The 23,624-nt window shown below is 49.1% G+C and overlaps 1 protein-coding gene and 1 pseudogene across 1 annotated transcript; both read left to right on the forward strand.

The window, feature by feature from the left end:
- The first annotated feature begins 117 nt into the window (after nucleotides 1-117).
- LOC113457567 lies at nucleotides 118-11,049 on the forward strand (annotated as a pseudogene).
- Nucleotides 11,050-11,115: 66 nt separating this feature from the next.
- Nucleotides 11,116-20,062, forward strand: Amer3 (APC membrane recruitment protein 3). Its single transcript, XM_026785780.1, has 2 exons — nucleotides 11,116-11,244; nucleotides 15,712-20,062. The coding sequence occupies exons 1-2, from the start codon at nucleotides 11,123-11,125 to the stop codon at nucleotides 18,119-18,121; spliced, it is 2,532 nt and encodes an 843-aa protein (XP_026641581.1). The 5' UTR covers nucleotides 11,116-11,122; the 3' UTR covers nucleotides 18,122-20,062.
- The last annotated feature ends 3,562 nt before the right edge of the window (nucleotides 20,063-23,624 follow it).

Below are 23,624 nucleotides of genomic sequence, written 5' to 3' on the forward strand. Positions count from 1 at the left end.
TGGAAGAGTAGGCAATGCTCTTAACCTCTGAGCCATCTCTCCAGCCCCCTCAGATCACTTTTAAGATCTCTAACAGGGTGTAAGGACTGTGTTATAAAAGAGTGAGAGTGGGCAGACATGGCGTTGGGTCTTGTTGCTCTGAAGTCAGGTCAGTTGCCTCCCTCCTGCCTGCCAGAGCCAATGTAACTCATGGGCCGTTGGGGGACTTTCTTTCTTTTTTTAAAAAAATATTTTTATTTAACTTTATTTTATGTGCATTGGTGTGAAGGTGTCAGATCCCCTGCAACTGGATCTTCAGACAGTTGTGAGCTGCCATGTGGGTGCTGGGAATTGAACCCGGGTCCTCTGGAAGAACAGTCAGTGCTCTTAACCACAGAGCCATCTCTCCAGCCCCGGGGGGACTTTCTTTTTAAATATTATAAAAGGAGCAGAGGGCAATCTATTACTCTGGATAAGGGGGCCTGAGTCTTGAGGGTCAATAAACATTTCAGAAGAACAGTTACTTGAGCCACAATGTAACCAAGCAGAGGGATTAAAGAGAGAGAGAAAAGCCCCAAGGCCACAAGGGTCATCCACCAGGTAAGGAATGGAAAGGGACCCAGACAACTGGAGCATGGAGAACCGAGAAGGTGGGCAAGGAGGGGGTGAGAACAGGGTACCAGGCCTCGTGCATTGAAGACATTCCATGTGGTTCTCAGCCTTCTGTCACTGGGACAAAATACTTAATCAACTTAATAAAGCAAAGGTCCATTCTGGCTCACAGTTTAAGGGATCTCAGTCGGCGGTCACTTGGTCCTGTTGTTCTGGCCTGGCATGTACCATGTGGGTATGAGACAGGTTATAAAGGGGGGAGGTTATGGAGATATAGGGAGGGAGATGGGTCCCTTGTTCTTGTGTCTGGGTGAAGCCTCTGGCCAGTAGAAAATCAATAATATGATCACAATTAACATTGTCTATAAATGTTGACAATACGGGCAATACTTTTTAAATACAGAGACATTTTCAAATCGAATGTTAAAATAGGACTAAGTCAGGCTTGCAGCCTGCACAATAATAACCTAGGCTAGGGTCGTACTCCTTTCCTGAATATTCTCTGGGAATCTTGCAAACAGGACTATTCCCTTTTGTTTCAGAGAAGGTATCCTGACCTCTCTCATCCCCCCATCTAAGGTTTACCTTATCAGCTGTAGTCCTGTCTGAATACCCAGGAGTCACCCTTTCATCTCACTGAAAGTCTTCAGCAACCATTAGCAGCCAGTTAGGTGATCAAAGTTACTACTGTAGTACATCTCTAGGAATTGGAAGTAACCAGAATACACTGGTGCCCAAGAAACCTTATGTGAAAACAAGATCAAAAAGCTTAGTTATGGAAGTGGTCCCCATTTCTCCCACGCTCTGAAAAGGAAGTGGTCATATTGGTTACAGCTAGCTGGGGAATGGTACCCTCAACCAAGGCATTTGCTCCCATCCACGTTGGTACCAATCTCTTGATCAAGCAGTTTACTGAATTAGCTCATGTCTCACATTGTTGGACGGCTCTAGCAGCTGATGGAGAGGTGCTTGCTTGGAGCTATGACAGCTGTGACCAGGTGGGATCAGGATCTACCGCACAGCAGATAACTCCTTGGGAAGTTACAGACCCGCGACATACTAAGAGAGCGGCTGGCATTGCCTGTGGTCATACCTCACTCATGGCTACAGTGGAAATGGGCAGACAGGCTAGAGAAACTATGGCAACTGGCTGACCCCAGTGCAAGCAGCAACTCTACAGCGAACGCGTGTGGACCATATTATTTATAGCTATGCCATATCCTAGCACTAACTCTAATTATAGCTTGCTCTCTGCCTGGGGAGCTAACACATACAGGCGGCTGGGAACTGGCAATAAAAATAACCTGCTAAGCCCAGCACGTATCTTGGTGGGAAAGAAAGGGTTGTCAGCATGCCACTCCACCCACACACCTGCTGCCCAAACCCAGGGTGCGCACGTGCACACGTGTGGCCAATGCCAGAGTCAGTCCAGGCTTCTTCCCGCTTCACCTGCTTCTCCTGCAATGGATGAGGTTTTTGCCTGTTCTGCCCCCTGTCTGAAGAGCATGAAGACAGTTATAGAGGGACCAAGGAAAGACTTTGATAGTCCAGAAACTGCTGAGTTGCAAGTTTTGAGTAGATGGGAAATAAAGTCATGTCTGAAGTTTTGAGTAGACAGTAAATATGTTCCTATTTATAAAACTTCTTTGAAGTCAGGTGGGAGCACTTTCTCCTATTGGAAGGAAGCTGTGAAGGAAGTGATGGAAATAGCCCGGCATCCTTACCCCATGCACGGCCCCTTTCTTCAGTACCTCTACACAGACATGAGAGGTATGCCACAAAGGCTGCCATCGGTCTGCTGGACTTGGTGATACCTTACTTTGGAAAGAGACCAAAAACCTTAGTCAGCACATCATTAGGCAAGGAGTTTATTGCTAAAGCAAATGAATGCAGAGCCTTTAAGAGCTGGAGCCTGGACTGTTGAGCTGTGTGAGGATGCTTTGGTGGCACTGTGGGTGGAGTAATTCTTTGTGTGAACCCACAAGGTTGCTTTTCTTTTTCCACACATCGGAAATACAGTGCCCTGAAGGGATTCATGAAGGATGCATGCTTTTCCTGAGCCGTTTTCCTCTTTTTTTTTTCCTTTTTTGTTTTTTGAAGCAGGGTTTCCCTCTGTAGACCAGGCAGGCCTCAAACTCAGAGCGTCACTTGCCTCTGCCTCCCACATGCTGGGATTAAAGCTGTGCACCACCCAGTCCCACAGCTCTTCTTTGCAGAAGTTTTCCCACATCTGGGCTGCAACACTGGGAGAGGATGAAAGTTTGACTGTTCTGCTTTTTTTCATCCTGTTGGAAGGACCTTCTGAACTTGGAAAAAGGAAATTGGCGACAACCTTCCTGGATCACGTACCTCAACTCTCTGACACCAGGAGTGACCACAGGTATGGTATCTGGGAGGAACACAGACCTCCACCCCAAGGATTCCCTCCGTCCTGGGAATGGGTGTCAGCATCCTGTGAGGTCTTTGCTGCTGTGCTCTTGGTATTGACATGTTAAACCTTCAGGTGTTTCCAAAGAATCCTGTGTTTAATATAATGTTTACACCATTGAAGTAAATGGAGAAATTTTTAGTTTTGTCAGGATTTGCTTAAGATTGAAGAAAAAAGGGAAAAAGAGGAAGCAGCAAACTGACAGTGTGATGCAGATGGTGTTTGTGGTGGTGGTGTTAACTACGGTCACAGGGATGGCACTGGTAATAGTCTTGCTGGTCCTGATGTGGTGAGGAGGAAGAGGATGTTGGTGATGGAGCAGAAGATGGGGATGACAATGATGATTTTGACAGAGTGTAATAGTGATGAAGACGTGTTCCCTGAGATGGTGATGGGAGTGAAGATATTATTAATATATTGTCCTAGCTTATTATTATTATTATTATTATTATTAATGATTCTAGAGTCTTCTAGAGACAGTAGCAGGAACACAGTGCAATGAAGAGAAAACCAAGATAAAGCTCTAAAGTGAGACACATTCCTGCTATGCCATTTATTTGCTGGAACATAATTAGCCACACGTGTACCATAATTTCCTCATCTTCATTGGGGTTCCTCAGGATGAGATGATATGGATAAAGCACATGGCTGTGGTAGTTTGAATGCCATTGGCCCCCATCAGTTCATAGGGAGGGGCACTATTATGAGGCGTGGTTTTGTTGGAGTGGGTGTGGCCTTATCGGAGGAAATGTGTCACTTTGAGGGTGGGCTTTGAGGTCTCTTTTGCTCAAGCTCTTCTCAGTATGACTCTCAGACCATTTCATGTTGCCTGCAAGATGCAGGACTCTCAACTCTTCCCCAGCACCATGTCTGTCTGCATGCCACCATGTCCCACCATGATGATAATGGACTGAACCTCTGACCTGTAAGCCAGCCACCCCAACTAAATGTTTTACTTTATAGTAGTTGCCGTGGTCATGGTGTTCCTGTTCCTTTACTCCGGAAGCCATAGCAAGTGAAGACTCTGTGAATATCCAGTAAATAGTATCCCCCTCATCCACTTAGGCAGCCCAGGGCACAGGCTGCTGGTAGACACACACAAGTCTACAAAGGCAAAAGGCACATGTCTCTGACCTCAAAGCCATATTTATACAAAATGTAAACAAAAGTGAAATAGTAGCAGAGAAGTTTCCACCCCGTAGAAAATGCACACAGGTCAGTTCAGACTCTGGTGAGGGCATGCTCCCAGCTGGGATCTTGCATGGCAGTAAAACTGGATAGGAAACGGCTTACGTAAGAGGTAAGCAGGGAAAACTGCACGTGGGTCCCGGTAGCTGCGTTTCCTTATGTTCAGAATGCTCTCTCATGCAGTTCAACATCTTGAAGCTGCAGTGAGGTTGTTCCCATCGTATTGATTCCTGTCATTGTCTGTGTCACCTTGGCAACAGTGCATCCCCCCCTCAGCTGGAACAGTTGTTCTGTTTGCAGCCTGGCAAGAAAAGAACAAGCTTTAGACATTCTCTACTGTATTGTTACACTATGTTCGAGCACACACCAGGTTTTCCTCACACACCAGCGGGGCATCCTCTAACTTAATCCTGTTCTAGTACTATAACTGGTGGTAGCATCGGGTCCACAGGTTGGCATCTAGGTCCCCACGACCACCATGTTGCTTTGGCTATGCTTGTGACTAGCAGGCAATAGATCAATGTTTCCCATTGGCACCAATCACCTGGCTAAAGGTTCTATTGCTCTACCTGGTTAGAAGAGAAGAAGGCAAGGTTTTCAATGCTGGTCTCAGGGGTTTTCTATTTTCTCAGAATTTAGTAGCAGTGAGTGGTCACACTAGGTGGACAGATAGCAGCAGTAGCAAGTGGTACCCCCTAGTGTTACTTTATAATACATGTGCAGTCCTCCATACTGGGACCCTCTGCCCCAGGAAGAGGCTAAGAAAGAGGCTAGTATCACAGAAACCCTCCATCCTAAGAACGTGGCAGCTCTCTGGAACACCTATGTCAGCCAAGACCTGCAGGGTCTCCTGTGTGAATCTTTTGCCTGCTCTGTTGTTAGAGACTGGCTTTGATAAAAATAATATGTTGTCTGAGGTTTCTTGTCCTGCCCTGTCCTGCAGTCATTCAGTCCCAAAGAAATCACACAGAGGTCTACATTAGTTATAAACTGATTGGCCTAGTAGTTCAGCCTTCTTATTAACTCTTATAACCTATATTAGCTCATTATTCTTGTCTATGTTAGCCACATGGCTAGGTCCCTTATTCAGTGGGGCAGTCACATCTTGCTCCTTCTCTGGCTGGGACAGTACTGCAGAATTCTCCTGTTCTCCTTGTCCCGCCTACACTTCCTGCCTGCTACTGGCCAATCAGCGTTTTATTAAAATATAATTGACAGGGTACAAACCATTGTCCCACAGCAGGACAGGTGTGTGACAGAGAAATGGGAGAGAAGGTGAAGTGGGGTGAGACAGAATTGAAGATGCCATGGTAGTGAGGAACAAGCCGATATGGGTGGCCAAGGTTGTCAACTGAGGCCATGCTGATATCCAACCCAAGTTGCAGCTGAGAGCCATGTCTGGGTCTGTGGTACTGTCACAGCTAGGGTCTGAGATGGTGTCCATGACCTGTGTTATCACTGGGAGCCATGGGAGCACTAGCCCCAGTGGCCTGGGCGCAGGAGAACTAACTGGTCTAGTCCCTCACCAGTGACCTCAGCAGGAGAGCTTCTCCCTCTCCCAGAAGGATTGGCCCCAGTGGTGTGAGCACAGGAGAGCCCCAGCCGTTGACAGCCATGGGAGAACTGCTGCCACCTGGCTGACCACCCCAATGGGACAGCCAGACCCATCCCTTACCATGCGCTCAGGAGAACTGGTCCCAATGATGTGGATACAGGAAAACTGGCCTTGACCCTTGCCTGGAAATGGTTCCAGTGGAAACCTGGACTACCACCCAGGCCCACATCCAGGGCTTTGAGTTGGTCCACTCCAACATCTACCCCATCTATGACCTGCTGGAGCATACAAAGAGACTTGTCCTATGGTTCTATGGAACAGCTGCAGGAGCTCCATGACTTGGGGCAAGAGCAGGATAGCTAAGAAGTTTTGGTGAAGGTTCGGGATTGATAGTGTCCAGAAGCCAGAGGTCTGGAACCACACCAACAACTCACTGCAAGGAGCATTTGTAAGCAAAGCTGTTTGAGCGACAGTATATACTGTGTGTGTGACACACTGCAGCTCCCAAGGCCACTCTGACAAAAGAATACGCGATGGGTCCATCTACTTTGTAAGCAGATTGGTGACTTCTCTGACTGACATCAGAGATACTCTATCTAGTAACTGATGGAGATAGAGGCAGAGATCAACAGACAAGCACTGTGCCGAGCTCCAAGAGTCTTGTGGAAGGGAGGAGGAAATTGTACCAGCCAGGGAGGCCATGGTGGGGGAACCCACAGAAACAGCTGACCCAAGCTTGTGGATGCTGGACCAACAGTCAGAGAGCCTGTATGGGACAGACCTAGGCCCTCTGCACGTGTGTGACAATCATGAAGCTCTTAGTAAGGCTTCTAACAGTGAGAGCAGGACCTCTCTGTGGTGTTTAGCAGGCTTTTGGTAACCTGTTCCCCATGCTGAATTACTTGGCCTGCTTCTGCTTAAGGGGTGATTCAGCTTGATGTGCCATGCTTTGTGCAAGGCCATGGGAGGCCTGTCCCTTTCTGAATGGAGATGGAGAAGGAGTGGATGGGGAGGGAGCAGACGAGGAAGGGAGAGAAGGGGAGGAGAGGAGGGAGGGGAAACCTATTGGTATGTAAAATAAAAAAATGTTATTTAAATAAAAAAGAATATATGATGGAGAGGCGGGAAAGAGAGGAGCAAAATGTTTTCTTTTTCTTTTATTTTCTTTCTTGGGGGAGGCTACAAGAGTGGAGGGAAGGTATGGAAGGACTGGGAAAAAAGTGGGGTTGGGGTGCATGATGTGGAATTCTCAAGGCATAAATTAAAAAAATGTTTAAAAAAGAGACAGAGGCCGGGCGGTGGTGGCGCACGCCTTTAATCCCAGCACTTGGGAGGTAGAGGCAGGAGAATCTCTGTGAGTTCGAGATCAGCCTGGTCTACAGAGCTAGTTCCAGGACAGGCTCCAAAGCCACAGAGAAACCCTGTCTCGAAAAACAAAAAAACAAACAAACAAAAAAAAGAGACAGAGAAGGATCCTCACCATATAATGTGTAGCCCGTGTGCCTATGGAATTGAAGTCTGTGAAAACTGTGGAAAGCCATTGATATTCTGTTTAATAATGAACCCGAGAAAACAGAAAACATTGAAAACAAAGTGCCAACAATTGGCTGAAATTCCAGTTGTTAGTATTTTCCCATATTTATGTCTCTATATGTATAGATTTCAAAAACAGCATTATTACACTCACAAAAGTTAGTCCACTGTGCCAATCTGCTATTGCTAATTTATTTATATTTCTCTAATTATTAATTAATCTGATTCCCATTTTGCTGTGTGGATTTTGATAGCAGATGCCATTAAGGACATTGTTCATATACAAATACTATTTTAAATACACACTGAAATATTTCAGTGTGTAATGTCAATTTATTTATAATATTTTAGTGCAGATTAAGTAAAGACATTTCAATGACATCAAAGCATGTTACCTAAGAATAAATACACACATATTTATGTCAAACCCGAAGACGTGAGGAGTAAGACCACTTATCCAAATAATTATGGTCAAATTGATTAAAGTATGCATTTTTATTCACGTACAAGGGCTGCCTCCACCTAAGGCGGGGTTAGAGAGGTGAGTGTTGATGTAAGGAAGACAAAGTTTTTATAGCTCAGGGGTAGGGGGTTTCCAAATGGGGCATATGAGGGCAAAATAGGTGAGTTACAGGAGCAGAAGTTAGTCCCTCCTGACACAAAGATGGGGCTGTAAGGAAGGCATAGCAAGTTTGTCATAACAACAGGTAGTCATAACAAGGTAGACATAAAACCTTTTAATACAGAGGCAGGATTGCAAGATGGTTCTACACAGCATTTTGAAACAAAGCCATGGTTGCTGTTTCCCAGAACAGGCAGGATAGAAGTATTTGTAGTTGAGGTTACAGGTGGGGCATAGTCCAATTTTGAGAAACAGAGGTTTAATCATAAACAGGAATGGACCTAGTTTGCCTTTACTATAAGATGCTTTCGAGCCCAAGGCAGAGGTGGGCTGTCAATGAAAATTCAAAATTTTATCAAGGCATTAAAGAAAATGGAGACAGACTTTTTTCCTGTAATTGTGCATGGCTTCTCTTTCATATAAACTAATTTCAGTGTAAACATTTATTTTCTTTACTTTTGTTTAAACGTTTACTTATTTAGTTTTTGTGATTAAAGAACCAGCTAAAATTTATGAAGACTGGGGAGACAGCTCAGTGCTTAGTGAGTAAAGTGTTTACCAGTCAAACGTGAGGACCTGAGTTCAATTCCCAGCTCTGAAGTAAAAAGCAAGGCGTGGGAAGTACATGCATGCATGTGTGTGTGTGTGCGCACACACACATTTATTTTCTTTACTTTTGTTTAAACGTTTACTTATTTAGTTTTTGTGATTAAAGAACCAGCTAAAATTTATGAAGACTGGGGAGACAGCTCAGTGCTTAGTGAGTAAAGTGTTTACCAGTCAAACGTGAGGACCTGAGTTCAATTCCCAGCTCTGAAGTAAGAAGCAAGGCGTGGGAAGTACATGCATGCATGTGTGTGTGTGTGCGCACACACACACATATGCACGTGCATGATGCATGAGCCTATGCTGGGGGAGATGTCTTGTAATACTAATGTCCTAATGCTGGTGAATTGGAGACAGATGGATCCCTGAAGCTCATTGGCCAGATCACCTAACCAAATCTGCCAGCCCTAGGTTTCAGTGAGACTTCCTTGCTCAAAATTAAGCTGACCGGTATCTGAGAAATGATAACCACATTGACCTCTGGCCTCTACACACCCCTAATCATGTTCATTGTACCTGCACACACATGAATGTGCATACACACCAAAAAAATAAAAAAATTGTTTATTGTTTAAAATACTGTAGAAAAGTATAAACTGTAATAAAATAAGAAAGGAACCACTTGTAGCAATAAGTCACCCCATCTGTTAGTGTCTCTAATCCTAGTTTATTTAGAGTTGGAGAGGTCATCCTTCTGTGTGGGTCTCTTCCAAGGACTAGAAAACTTCTCTTCTTGCCCATTCCTAGTATCATGGTTCCTCCTCCCCTCCAACCATCTACTCCAGACCCGGACTCCTGAAGCTTGCTTCTGACAGACAGTTCCAACTCTGCCAGCCTTCTGCAACAGTATGGAGTTCGCTCCTTTTCCCCTCAAACCCCTTAGATGTGGGGCTCCTCATGGCTGCAGATCTGGACCCTGTAACTCCACTAATGCAGCTGACCCCACTCGTGCCATAGACTTCTGGCTCTTTTGGACTCCCATCATGGGGAGTCTGAAAGGAGTATGGCCAGAAAACTGGCTCTCAGGACAGTCGAGTAACCAGGTAACCAGTGCCAGAAAAGAAAAGAGAGAACATGGTTACAATCACAGTGCAGATATAGAAGGTTTGGGGGACAGCTCAGCCATTTAAGTGCCTGCCACGCAAGTATGAGGATCTGAGCTAGAATCTCCAGCACCCACGGCAAAGCCAGGTGCCACACGCAGGTCTGTAACTCCATGGCTGGGGGTGTGGTGGCAGTGGGCAATGGGGTGATCTGTGGGGCTCATTTATTAATGCATGAACTCTTGTCCAGGGTTCAGTGAGAGACCATGTTCCAAAACAGTAACAACGCAGAGTCCTTGAGGAAGACACTTAGCCTTTGACCTCCACGGGCAGGCATATGCAACTCACCCAAATGTGCACCCATCCATCCACACGAAGATAAGCGTACACCGCACACTTAAGGGAGGTGTGTGTAGACCAAGGCTGGAACACCTTGGATACTGGGGCTTTTCATATGTAGGACAGAGAGGGAGCCTGCTGGCTCAAGGAAAGGCGTGGCCCTTGTCAATCACCAGCTCCTCTTATTCCCTGGTCCTCAGCCCAAACCTAACTGATTCTTCTGCGATTGCTCTTTCTGTCTGTGCTCACTGCGGCTAGCACCCTGTTAACATCAGCCTTTCACAAACACTAGCCGTGCGCTCCCCACTCCTGACTCCACTGGGGAGGGCGACAAGATGACCTAAACCATAGTGGAGTTTGCTCCACCCTTTATCTCCTAGCCCTGGACACTGGGCCCAGCCTGCTGACGCTTGTCCTCAGCTCTGCGGAAGGGGCTCCCCACAACGATTGTTTGTCATCAAGGCTGCAGCAGGGGACAGCACCTGCAGACCACACAGTGAGTGGAAGGGAAACGCCTCTTTCATTCTTGGTCATAATGTAATGTAATCAGCTCCAAGAAGGGTACATAAGGAAGATTCTGGAATAGCCCACTTTGCCTCCAGGCACTGGTTTGCCCCTTCTTCCAAGCCTCAGAATCCTGAATCTTGAGTAAGAATGCTGGAGAGGCTGCCTGTGACGTTGCCTTTTGGAGACAGCGGGAGTCAACCCTCCCTGGACCTCCGGGATGCAGGGGGGCGGGGCACCCACACCTGTAGTCTCTTGGGATGTGGGACCCCCAGGCTGGGGGCAACAGGGCTTTAGGGATGCAAAACCCACAGCATTAGGGGAGCGGCTGAGTGGGCAGAGGGAGAGAGCTAGAGAGAACAAGAACAAAGCCAGCAAGCCGAGCCGTTCTGGGTGGCGGCGGCGCAGTGGCGGCTGAGTCCCCTCGCACTCCTTCGCAAGTCGGCAGCGTCCTCCCGTCCCCGCCCTCCGGAGCGCGGAGAAGCCGGGGCTGCTGGGCGCGCGGGTGCCCGGAGGCCCGCCCCCCACGGCTGCGCGGAGCCTGGAGCTGGCCGTGGTGCTGACGCTAGGCTCGGGCGCGCACTCGCTGCCTGGTTCGGGCGCGGCCGCGCCCTGCGACACTCCCGAGCCTCAGCGGTAAGTGGCCGGGGCCCCAAGAGACTGCGTCGGTCCCAGCCTCGCCCGTCCTCATTGGGAACTGGGGGGACCGGGGAATGTTTGAGCGCTTTCTGCGATGGACGGCTGAGAGAAGGGGCCACGATGGGCACTCCCTCCACTCCGCGGCGCTCAGCGAGGATTCGCGGGGCCTGGGGGCTGAGCGTGGTGACTGGTTTAGGTAATCGGGAAAACCCTGTCACCACGGACGAGGGGTCTGGGGAAGAAGGAGTAAGATGATAGTGGTTCATATGTCCACTTGGCAGGGGCTTCCTCAGAGGAGGTGAGCCAGGACCTCCACCCAAAGGGCCCATTGTCTCCCTAGTGTGGGAGTGGGTGGCTCTCACCGCAGATTCTATTTCTGCTTTATTACCCACCCCACCCCCATCCCAGAACATTAGAGCTTTTTCATCTCACTTAGGCCTTCACCAGGCCAGCAACAAGGCATACTGCCACGGAAACAAACTACTGCCCCCTAGCCTCCACTACCCAGTCCAAAACCCAGGGAAGTCACTGGGCAAGGTACCTCACTTAGGCCTGCTCTTCCTTAAACACCTCTTTGTAGTTCACTGTCTGCTGTGACTTGGGGGTGGGGGGGTATGGGGTGGGGGCGGGGACAGACACGGGAGAGGCATTTCAAATACCAAAAGTACTGGCCATGTAGTCCCCTGGAGGGTTTGTTTTTAATTTTACTCTATAATATTTTCACAACACACACACACACACACACACACACACACACACACACACACGGAAAGAAAGGCACAGAATTATCTTCGAAGGGGATAAGAAAATCCTAGATAGCTGATCTAAAATTATATCTAGAGGGGTCACTTCATGGAATGTTCATTTTGTTGTAAATTCTTGTCCTGGTGTGCTGAACACCAGCAGCAGACATTAGCATCTCTGTGGCCGCCTTTCTGCTGGCCTCTGGGATAGTTGGTTTCCAATCCATCCTCCCCTTGGCCTCCACCCTGGTTTTCCATTTTCACCTGTAGCTCCTTCCTGGGACCCAGGTCAGATATGGTCTCCTGACTAGTCTCCTGGCTTGGTCCCATTGCTTGCTGTCCTGATCACTGCATCTACTTTTAGACATTTAAATGTCTCTTTCCCTTGTCCTTGGGGCCTTGTGCAGGGTGTGTTCACTGGCTGGGATATGCAACCTGTATTTTTTTGACTGAATGCCTTCTGCTGTTTTTTAGGTTTTATTTAAACAGCACATCCCTGGAACAGAACTGCTTAAATAAACACACTGCATGGTTTCTGATCTCATGGAGTTTGAAGGCTCATCATAGCTTTAGTGCGGTTGGGGCTTGTCTTAGAAAATTATCAGGATAAATTGCATTTGTAGAATTAAAATGTCTGACTGGCATCTTAATTAGGAAACGGAAATGTGTGATATTTCATCAAATGAAATGTATGGTCAAGGTGTTTCAAATATTTAAAATGCTTCATTTAAATAAGCAGTATCATGTGAGTTGAAGCTCTGAGCCTTAAAGACTGTTCCTGGAGATTGGGGAGAAAACTCGGTCAGGAAAGAACTTGCTATGGGGGCCTCCAGGATAAGTCAGTGGCTATAAGCACTTGCCACTGAGCCTGGTGATCCGAGTTGGATTCCTGTGACCCAGACAGTGGAAGGAGAGAACAGACACTGCAGATTGCCCTCTGACCTCTGTACACACATCATGGTGTTTTGGAGCACACGCGTACACTCGCGCAAATGAGTGATACAACTTTTGTTCAAATTTCCATGCAAATGTGGAGACCCGAGTTCAGTCCCCAAGAATCATATAAAACGTCAGTCATGGCGGTATGCCCTCCAAATTCCAGCACTTAGGAAGACAGATGGACCTTGGGGCTCACTGTCAAGGGTCAGCCTCGTTTGCTTGGCAGGCTCTGGGTCCCAGTGGGAGACTGTTTCAAGAGCAAAGAGGACGGTTCCTGAGGAGTGGCACCGGAAGTTGACCTCAGATCCCCATGCCCACAAAATATCACTCCCCAAGCCAAACACACGCACACACACACACACATACACACACACACACAAAGTGTGCAATACTGCATACATCTGTCTGCTACAGTTGAAGTGCTGGGCTTTAGCAAACTTTAAACCTTGTTCTAGAGCAATGCCAAGCACTAGAATAAAAAGATCAGTGGTGGCTGAGCTCTGCAGATCACGAAGGAGAAGACCCTTGGGAAGAGAGACGGAGAGATGGCATGTATGGAAGAAGGACATGTCATGAATTCCTACTGACAGGCTGTTAGCCACAGGGTTACAAAAACCAAGTGTGCATTTTCCGACTGAGAACCTACGTACATTTAGCCTTCGCCCCCAGGCAGTGCTGGCATAGCATCTGGCTGTCTGAATAAACCCCACTCTGCTATGAAAGCTGTGGTGGAAGGCGACTGCCCAGCCCTCCTCCCACCAGGCATCTCGCCTTCCACCCACGTTTCCAAAGAGACAGGCTGGATTAAACATTTTAACGGGAGAAGTGACCGAAGCAACAGGTCACACCCCAGTACTGATGCCTCTGGTGCACTGTTACCAACTTTACCACTTGTTCTTACTGTATGTAGAGTGCGATTACATTCAGAGCATCCTTGGAGTCCAGTCTTTGTGTTATCATAGTGGAGGGACCACGCTGTAAGTTCAGAATGGAACGAACTGTCCACCTTTTCCTGATCTGAGCTCAGTTGGTTGCTCTGAGAGCTGGAAAGCAGTAGTTTGACTGAAAGAGATCTCTGTCCAAACGGTTTAATTCTTCTAGGTGTGAAGTTTTACAAACAGTGAAGCAGTCTTGATGGTGGCCGGATGGAGCTATTTTCCAGGGCACAGTAACTCAAGTAGGCCCCCAAACACTGAACGGCACGAATGAGCTGATAGGTCATTATGAATATCTCCATTAAGATTACACTGCTTTCAATTAGAATCTTTCTAAATTTGGACGAGTTGCCCTTGCAGCTGGCAGCTTTCACCTTCGTCTTATTTTCCAAAATTCCTCATGAGAACACATTTATTACTCCATTTTAAGGTTTCTCATAAAAGATAGTTTTAGTGGGATGTGGTAGTGTATAACCTGTAATCCCAGCACTCCAGAGGCTGAGGCAGGAGCATGACAAATTCAAGGCCAGCTTGGGCTACTGAGTGATGAGGGATGAAGTAGAGGGAGGTAGAGATCTTGAGCCATTGGTTCACAGGTTCAAGTCCCAGCCTTATCACCAACGGGTCAATTAATTGGCTTTTCTGAAGCTGAATTTAAAAAAAAAAAAGATTTCTTTTGTTTTTAATGTGTGTATATATGAGCACGTGCATGTGAGCGCAGACACCGAAAGAGGCCAGAAGAGGAGGTCATATCCTGCCGACCCTGACCCAGAGCTAGGAGTGATAGGCAGCTGTGAACGCTCTAGTGTGGATGCTGGGAACCACACCTCCGAGGGAGCAGCAAGTGCTCTTAAGCTCTAGGCCGCTTCCCCAGCCCCTGAATTTATACTCTGTAAAGTGATGCCTGCAGTAATTTGTCCCATACCGGCTTATTGGTCAAGTTTTCTGCTTGGTTAGGAGGATGTTGCCAAAGTGCAAGTTCCAGGCCCTGCGTAACAATCACTCTGCCATGTGTGCCGGACTCCAAGAGACCCATAAAGGAATGTCTGGGGTGGGATGTTTGGAGCAGAAATCTGCAGGTTCTGGGTAGGAGAGGCTTGGGTACTTGCCAACTCCCTCAAGCTGAACAGCCACCATGGTGCCTGAGGCACGGTGCCATGCCATCTCCCAGTAGGCTGAACAGCCAACATGGTGCCTGAGGCACTGGGCCAAGAGCTGGTGTTCTGTGCCTAGAGGAGTCAAGTAGGAGAAGAGCCAAGCCTAGGCTGTGTGGCTCTTTTGCCCCTGAAGACTACTTTTCATCTTGTTCCCCAGCCAAAAGTCCCAGATGTCACCTGCAGGGGAGGAAGTGCTACCCACAGGTGTGAGCAGGTGGCAAGAGCTCAGTCAGCTTGCCCGTGAGTCCCTGTGATGCTGGCTTTGGCAGCCAAGCGGAGGCAGGCCCTCTGCCCACTCCGAGCTGCCTGCAGGGGCACTTCAGGGACTCTGGCCAGCCTTGACTGTCAGCTGATGGCTGTCATGCAGCCATCTGGAGGCAACCAGCATGCATCTTTGGGAGCAGTTTCCAGGGCTGAATATCCGCAGACCTTGAACCTGCTGCAGCCCCCCTCACAGGCTGGGACTGGGGTGAACTAATGCAAGGGATGATGCCAGAGCAATCCCAGAGGGGGGAGGAATTCGGCTTTGGTATCATGACAGACTGACGGAGGCTGACCTTCAGGCTACTGCCAACGAAAGGAGATGGGACAGGCAGAGAAAGTTTCTGCTGGGATTAGGGAAAGAGCTCAGAGGCTCCTCAGCCATGCTTTGACTTCGCCATTTCTTGCTGGGGTCCTCTGCACATTTACCATAAGGGCAGCATGTTCTAAACCACCAGATTCTTCTCCCTTAAGACAGGTCTTGGATCTCCTGTGTAAACTAGGAGCATGGGGACCTGGGGAGAAGGTTGAAGGGGAGGGGAGAGGCAGGGAGGGAAGCAAAGAAAAATGCAGAGCTCAATTGGGGCCATCATCCCCAATACTAACTCCCCGCTACCTTCCTCCACAGTGGCAAGAACACTGGCAACATGGAGCTGAGGAGGGGAAAGACCTTCATCAAATCTAGCGTGCAGATTTCCCACGAGAAACTCATAGACCCAGAAGCCTCTGCACCAGCCAAGGAGGACACAGGCCCTTGGTCACTCTCACTGGGAGGGCAACAGAGATCCCACAGTGAGAAGAGCTCCCAGACTTCTCCCTGCATTCAAGGGTATGGCCAGTGCCCTGACAAAGAGATACCATCTGATCCTGAAGGGGGTCCCACACCCGTCTGCGAAACCACCTTCAAGTTGGTGCGCAAGAGCAAGACTCACGACAGTGTACCAGGGGCCGCGAAGGCAGCCGCCGCCACAGGACAGATGGTGGGGAGCGTGAGCTTCCCAGAGACCCCTGGGGGTCAGCGTATGATTGACTACCGCCACTTTGTGCCCCAGATGCCCTTCGTGCCGGCTGTGGCTAAGAGCATCCCAAGGAAAAGGATTTCCCTGAAGAGGCCCAAGAAGTGCTTTCGAAACCTATTTCACATCCGCAGAAGCAAGACTGAGAACTTGGCCTCACTATCATCCAAGGGGAAGAGCTTGTCATCCCCTGAGGTCCCACTGGGTGTTGGGGCAGAGCAAGGCAAATTGTTCCTCTCCATGGGTGAGGGGCTGGGGCTGGACAGCCTATGCCAGGATCTGTCTGACAGTGAGTTTCTGCCGGACACACCCTTTGACCTCTGCAGCACCCTGTGTGAGGACGTGGCCTCACTCAAAAGCTTCGATTCGCTGACAGGTTGTGGGGAGATCTTTGCAGACGGAAGCTCTGTGCCGTCTGTGGAGATGAAAGAAGGTCCGGAGAGCCCAGCCCACTCACCCCAGGCTCTGGATAGCAAGACTCCCCGGGGTCCCTCGCAGGATAGCATGGAACAGCTGGCATCTCCTGCCCAGAACGAAGCATCAGACTTCACCAAGTTCTGGGATAACGTGAATCGCTCCGTGAAGCAGCAGCAGCGTGCCCTGCTGAGCCCATGGCTGGTGAGTCCCCAGGGGACAGACGCAGACCCGCCCAGGTTAGATACCTGTGGGTTAGCTGAACTGCCCTTGCTGCCTTGCAGGGGTCCTCCCAGTGGCTCCAAAGCCAGCTCCATAGACACAGGTACCCCCAAAAGTGAACAGCCAGAATCTGTGTCCACAAGTGACGAAGGCTACTATGACTCCTTCTCACCTGGCCTAGAGGAGGAGAAAAAGGAAGCTGCCAGCCCAGGGACACCTGCGGCCACTTTCCCCAGGGACAGCTACAGTGGGGATGCCCTCTATGAACTCTTCTATGACCCCAGCGAGGCCCCTGCTGGCCCCATCCTAGATGATGACCTGTGTGTGTCTGAGAGTCTTTCAGGACCTGCCCTGGGGACTCCGCTGTCAATGTGTAGCTTCCACGTGGGAGCTGAGGAGAACCTGGCCCCAGCGCCAGGCCCTGACTTACTCAGTCAGGGATTCCTGCAGAGTACCTGGAAGGGCAAGGAATGTCTGCTGAAGCTCTGTGACACAGAACTTGCCATCACCATGGGCATTGTCAACTGGCTGCGCCGGACCCCACCCGCCCCTGCCCCTGCTCCTGCCCCTGCCCCTGCCACTGCCCCTGCTCTTGTCCTTAGGGAGCCTGTTGCTCCACCTGACCCCCATGGAGTCCTCAGGGCACCAACAGAGAGTCTAGAAGGCAGGGAAAGCCAGGCCTTAGATATGGGCAAGGCCATGACATCCTTGGCACCCAGCAGACAGGCACCCTGGGCACACCCAGGAACCAAAGACTTGCTTGTAAGAGAGCATGAGGTCCAAAGGGAGCCTGCAAAGTCTATTACTGTCCTGTCTAAGGATGACTCTCTAGAGGAAGGAACACAAGACCTTTCTGAAGGCCAATCATCCTCTGTAGCTGCCATGGCAACAGGCGTTTCTGGGAAAAGCAAAGCTCCAAACCCTGTCATCCGTGCTAGCTCTCAGAAGGAACTTGGGACACCTGGGAACCTGAGGTGTGCTCAAGACCCCGTAAGACCAGGGCATGGGAGAAGTGCTCTTGACCCAGGGCCCATGCTTGTAGGTTGCGTGGCCCATGTGGCAGCCTTGCAAATTTATCCAGACAGCCATTCTCCCAGAAAGGATAGGGGTTGTGGGCTCTTCTGGAATCCTCAGACTTGGGGTCCCAACACTGTGCAGAAGAAACCCACAAGCGGCCTTCCTGATGGAGCAGCTGTCGGTGGCTTCTCTTCCACATCCAGCCCACAAGACCAGAGATGTCATGATCTTTTCCTGGACCTGAGTCAGCTCAAGTTGGAACCCTCCAGGCTAGGAACCCAGGCCTGTGCCTCTGTAGACAGCCAGCCCCAACAACTCAGTCCCAGGGCTCCAGAGCAGGTACCGCATAGGGATTCAGTGGGATCCTGAACCATTCTGGGCCCCTGCTGTCCAGTAAAGCCTCTGCGGCTGTCTCCCGGAAATTCTGGGGCTTTCTTTGGACAGCAAACAGTGGCAAGTCGCTTCTTGACACATGCTACAAAATGCTGCCATGGCCTTCTGGCCTGATACAGACTTCTTTGTGGATAACTGAAAGTGGGGGCTTGCAAGCCAGCCGTGGCTCAGGCGCACCCACAGGACAGGCTCGTGTTTCTGCAGAAGCTGCATCTGTACGACCTCATTCACAAGAACCAAGGACCAGAGTCTTCGTCCTTATTGTCCTGACGTGAGGATTGTATTTGGGGTAGAGACATTGGGGCTCAGGCACGTGGGGGAGGGGGAGAGGAAGGGGGGAGGATGAGATGAAGGAATCCTTGCCTGATCCCAGGGCCGGAAGTTGGAAGGCTGGAAGTTTGCTGCCCTTCAAGGCACAGAACAGTCAGACTGATGGCCAGAAAAGCAGTTCATGTTATAAATGAAGATTGGGCAGCCAATCCATCTGTTTGAGGCATATGAAAAGGATGAGGGCTAATAGCTCAAGAGACTGAGAACCCCTGGGGTTGACTTCACAAGGACCCAGCAGCCTCATCCAAACCTACTCTTTACATTGGATAGAAGTCCACAGCACACGCCAACATCACAATGCTTCTCTTTGGGAATAACAAGGACCATCCCTGTCTTGGCAAAAGGCTGGAACCAGCCAGCATGGCGCATGTGCACAGTTGTGTTGGGGTTGGCCAGACCCTACCTAATCAGTACCAGCAAGTTCTGTCGTAGGTCATTCTGTGCAAGCAACGACTTCTTTCAGCTTGTTCTCTGAGGCCTTGCGTGGGAAAATGCCCACTCTCCTTCCCTCCTCTGCCATTCTGCCTTGGAGTTGCAAAGGCCTTGACTTCTGCCCCTTTCACCCCATCAGTATCCCCATCTCTTCTCCAGGAAACCCTCTGAATGGAGCTGTGCTCACCACCCCTAGCCCAAAGGCAACTCATGAACAGCACTGAAGCATTCAGAATCATGAAAGGACCTGATGGCTGGTTTCCCCGGGAAGAGTCAGCATCTCTTTTGAACCAGTATGAGGGCAGGAGCAGAGGGCCTATCCTCACTGTCAAGGATTTGATTCTACCTCAGCCAAAATAATCCAGTGGTGGCCAAAGGGTGAGGATGGCAGGTAGCTGCAGACCTTGTTTCCAGGACCATATGACAGACAGGTTGCTCGAGAGGTCACGCTTCATATGCAGCTTCTGTGGAGAGGGTCAGGAGTTTCAGGCAAGCACTGTGGTCTCATTGGCAGCATGTGCTCAGTCTCTGAATGCTCAAAGTGGCATTTAGAAGGCTCTCATGGCCATTGGCATTAGCAGTTCACCAAGGTTGCCGTGGGTGAGATGAGGGCTGTGCACCATAGGTTAAAGTGGGCATAAAGATTGTAGCTGCGTGAACCTGGGCACACAGAGATGCTGGGATGCTCACCTGGGAAGCCATGGCTTTTCCTCCTATGGCAAGACTCCATCATGACATCACTGAGCCTGACTGAATACTGATAAATAGAAGGACATTCTGCATGATCCCAGCAGCAGTCTGAGGTAAATCTGACACTCGTTTTCAGACCTAGGGACTGGGCACAGCTTGCGTGACCTTCCTTTGGACACACACACATATAGTGTGTGCAGATAGTGGGGTTCAGATCCCCTCCAAACCCTACTACAAAGCTGTGCAGTAGGTTCTGGAACATACTGATGGTTTCCCTCAGCTGACATCCCCAGAATCTTCACTCCTTTCTTCTTTCGGGCCACAGATGCCTGAGCACCCTAGGGTGCCAACCACGTGTCTTTTGTAATCAGGCTGAGAGCTCAGTAAGAAGGCCACTCTATCCCAGTCACAGCCCTGGGGCTTTGTACTGTACGACAGAGAAAATGCTCAGTAAATACTTTTTTGAAAGAACATAGTGTCAAGATGTTGTGTGTTGTTTTTCTGCTTTTTCGGTGATTCTGGGTCTCACCTTTAGAGAGAAACAGTACTGAGGTTTAACAGGAACCTGGGGCTGGTGCAGTGGCTCCATGGGTAAAATGTCTGACTCCAGATCCCCAACATTCATATAAAAGCCAGACGAAGCGGTGTGGGCCTGTAATCCCAACACCGGGCAAAGGAACAGAGATAGGCGACAGGTGCATCCCTGAAGCTCAGTGTCTGGGGACACGCACGCGCGCGCGCGCGCGCGCGCGCACGCGCACACACACACACACACACACACACACACACACGCACGCACACTAGGAGTCTGCTTGAGAACCATACCTCTTTCCAAAGCAGAGCACAGTGTTCATGATGCAGAAACTTGAAGTGATAGAGACAAACTATCCGGACTCAAGAGCACAACAAACTATACTACATGGTCCCAGACCCGGTGTGGTCTGCAGTGGTGTAGCAAGCAACAGAGCCATGGGAAACCAGGGCTGTGGTTCTTTCCCTGAGTAGGGGGTGATTTATATGATCCCAGCACCCCCTGAAGATTACCTTCTGGGTCTGTAGTGGATCCAGGGTCAGGGAGGTGGGTGATGGGAATTCTCTCTGGACCATCTTTCTCCACACCCAAACCTCCAGGCTCCATAGGCCTTAGGGTGACCCACTGAGAAGGGACATTAGGGCCAGCTAAGGTGCTAACCACATTCTAGAAGTGGAAAAAAAAATCTGCCTCCTCCTCCTATTCTGAAATTTCTGACCAATCTTGTTTTTCTTCTATTATGATGGTGTGTGTGGTGTATGTGCAGGTGTGTGTGCAGCTGTGTGTGCAGGTGTGTGTGCAGCTGTGTGTGCAGGTGTGTGTGCAGGTGTGTGTGCACATGTGTGTACATGTGGAAGTCAGGGACAGACATTGGTTGTCCTGTTCTATCATTCTCCGCTTATTCCTACTAGACAGGGTCTCTCACGGAACCTGGAGCTAGGTTGACAAGGGTCCTCCTGTTTCTGCTTGCTATGACTCACACAGGCGGTCACACTCAGATTTTTATATGGGTGCTGGGGATTCAAACTCAGGTCTCCAAGTTTGTGCAGCCTCTCTCTGGCCATTTCTGTCCATCTCATTATTCAAGCATGGCTGTGGATTTTATACAGCTTTGTGAGGGCAAGTGAGAACAGAGGCGTGAGATGGGGTGGGGTGAGTCGGGCCTAGGGCAGATGAGAGGGAGGAGTGAGTTGGTGCAGGGCCTGGAAGGGGTCTGAGAGATGGTCCTAAGAGAAGGCCTGAAGGCAGGACCAGCAGAGGGCGCCTGCAGGGAGTTCTTCTCACCTTCCTGCGTTCCTATTTTATTATTTTATTTCATGTAATAGAGATAAATGCACGAGGGGCTAGAGAGGTGGCTCAACTATTAACAGCATATATTGCTCTTGCAGAGGACCTGGCTTCGGTTCCTCAGGGGGCACATGTTGGGTGCCTCAAAGTCACCTGTAACTCCAATGCCAGAGGCTCCGAAGTCTGCCTTCTCAGGGTGCACATACCCATACAGAGACACATGCATACACACGATGAAAACTAAAAATAAAGTCTTAAAAAGGAAGAAATAAATACACAGAGTAAAAATTTGGAAGTCACAGATGGGAAAGCAGTAATAAGCAAATCCTTCCTCCTTGTGGTGGTTTGAATACGAATGGACCCTGTAGGCTCGTATATTTGAAAGCTTAGTCACTGGGAAGAGGCACTATCTGGAAGGATTAGAAGGATTAAGAGGTGTGGTCTTTTTGGAGGAAGTGCGTGGCCTGAAAGAAGAAAGGGGTGAAGGATCTCAGGGTGGGCTTTGATGTTCAAAAGCCCGTGCCAAGCCCAGAGTCTCTCTCTCTCAGCACATCAGGAGGTAGGTCTCAGCTACTTCTCCAGTTCTATGCATGCTGCCGCGTTCCCTGCCACGATGATAAGACACTAAATCCCTGACACTGTAAGCCAGCCTCCAGTTTAATGCTCTCTTTTGTAAGAGTTGCTTTAATCTTGGTGTCTCCTCACAGCAACAACAGTGACTAGGACACACCTCTGGAGTGTGGGGTTCAGAGGACGACTTTATGGAATTGGTCCTCTCCTCCCACCATAATATGGGTTTTAGGGATCAAACTCAGGCTGCCAGGCTTGTGTGCCAAGGTCTCTTACTCTCTAAACCATCTTGTTAGTTCCAAAATGTGTCTTTAAATTCTAACATATTTTAATTGTTTTAAAATCAGCAAAACACAGACCTCCCGAACCCTGCCTGGTTGTCTTGAGCTCTTGCTGTTGACATCTGTGTTACCAGAGATGTCTGGACCAGTTGTAGCTCAGGTTCTTGATGCCCACTTCAGAGAATTGAAAAAGTGTAGGCAGATGGCAAAGTAGGAAAGAATTTTATTTAAAAGCAAAGTACAAGGTAGTTACAGTCTAAGGGAACAGTGGACTCTAGTAAGATGGTTCAAGAGCCCCAGGTTACATCGAAGGCTGCTTTTTATGGGTCCTAGATTGGTTGCTAGGGGCAGGATATTGACAAATTGAGAATCAGGGCATGGTGACCCATGCATTTAATTTCAGCACTCAAGAGGCAGGCAGAGGCAGAGGAGGAGGGGCAGAGGGCAGAGGGATGGAGGGGTAGAGGGGCAGAAGGGAGGAAGTGACAGAGGGGTGGAGGGGCAGAGGCAGAGGCAGAGGTAGAGGCAGACTTTTGAGTTTGAGATCAGGCTAGCCTGGTCTACACATTGAGTTCCAGGACAGCCAGGTCTACAATAGAAAGATCATGTCTTGGGGGAAAAAAGGGAGGAGGAGGAGCATTTTAAGTTTTAGGGCAACCACCAACATTTATAAAGGGGTTGTAGTGATATGATGAAATAGAAACGAGAATAAAATAATGTAAAATACTTAAAGCCAAAAAAAAAAAAAACCAGGTAAAAATATTTGAAGACTCACTAACTGCTGTCTGAAATAAACTCACTTAAATGTACTGACACTGTTAGGTTAAGAGTAAAGGGCTGGAGAGATGGCTTGGTGGTTAAGAGCATTGCCTGCTATTCCAGAGGTCCTGAGTTCAATTCCCAGCAACCACATGGTGGCTCACAACCATCTGTAATGAGGTCTGGTGCCCTCTTCTGGCCTGTAGGCGTATACACAGAATATTCTATACATAATAAATAAATAAATATTTTTTAAAAAAGAGTAAAGACAGAGGAAGACACACCTTACAAATACCAGATCAGTGACATGGAAGGCTACCATGTCTGCTGCAATGCTAACTTAGTAAAGTGGAAGGCCACCGTGTCCACTGCAATGATAACTTCGTGACATGGAAGGCCACTGTGCCCACTGCAATGGATAACTTGTCTACTTGACAAGACTTGGAATGACCTAAGAGACTCACTCTAGGATTATAGAAGGGAGACACTCTTCCATCACAGTGGGTGGCACCTTCCAGATGACCGTACAGATACAGAGAAGGCCAGCCAATGGCAGCGTCATCTGTTTCCTTGCCTTGGCTTATTGCTGCTGTCACTG

The sequence above is a fragment of the Microtus ochrogaster genome, linkage group LG2 (genome assembly GCF_000317375.1).
Source record: "Microtus ochrogaster isolate Prairie Vole_2 linkage group LG2, MicOch1.0, whole genome shotgun sequence".
NCBI classification, from domain to species: Eukaryota; Metazoa; Chordata; class Mammalia; order Rodentia; family Cricetidae; genus Microtus; species Microtus ochrogaster.

Bases quoted from the DNA above. Each gene is read 5' to 3' on its own strand.
- Amer3 (XM_026785780.1), top strand. From the start codon at position 11,123: ATGTTTGAGCGCTTTCTGCGATGGACGGCTGAGAGAAGGGGCCACGAT. The intron at 11,245-15,711 runs GTAATCGGGAAA...CTTCCTCCACAG, and splicing joins GAGCGTGGTGACTGGTTTAG to TGGCAAGAACACTGGCAACA.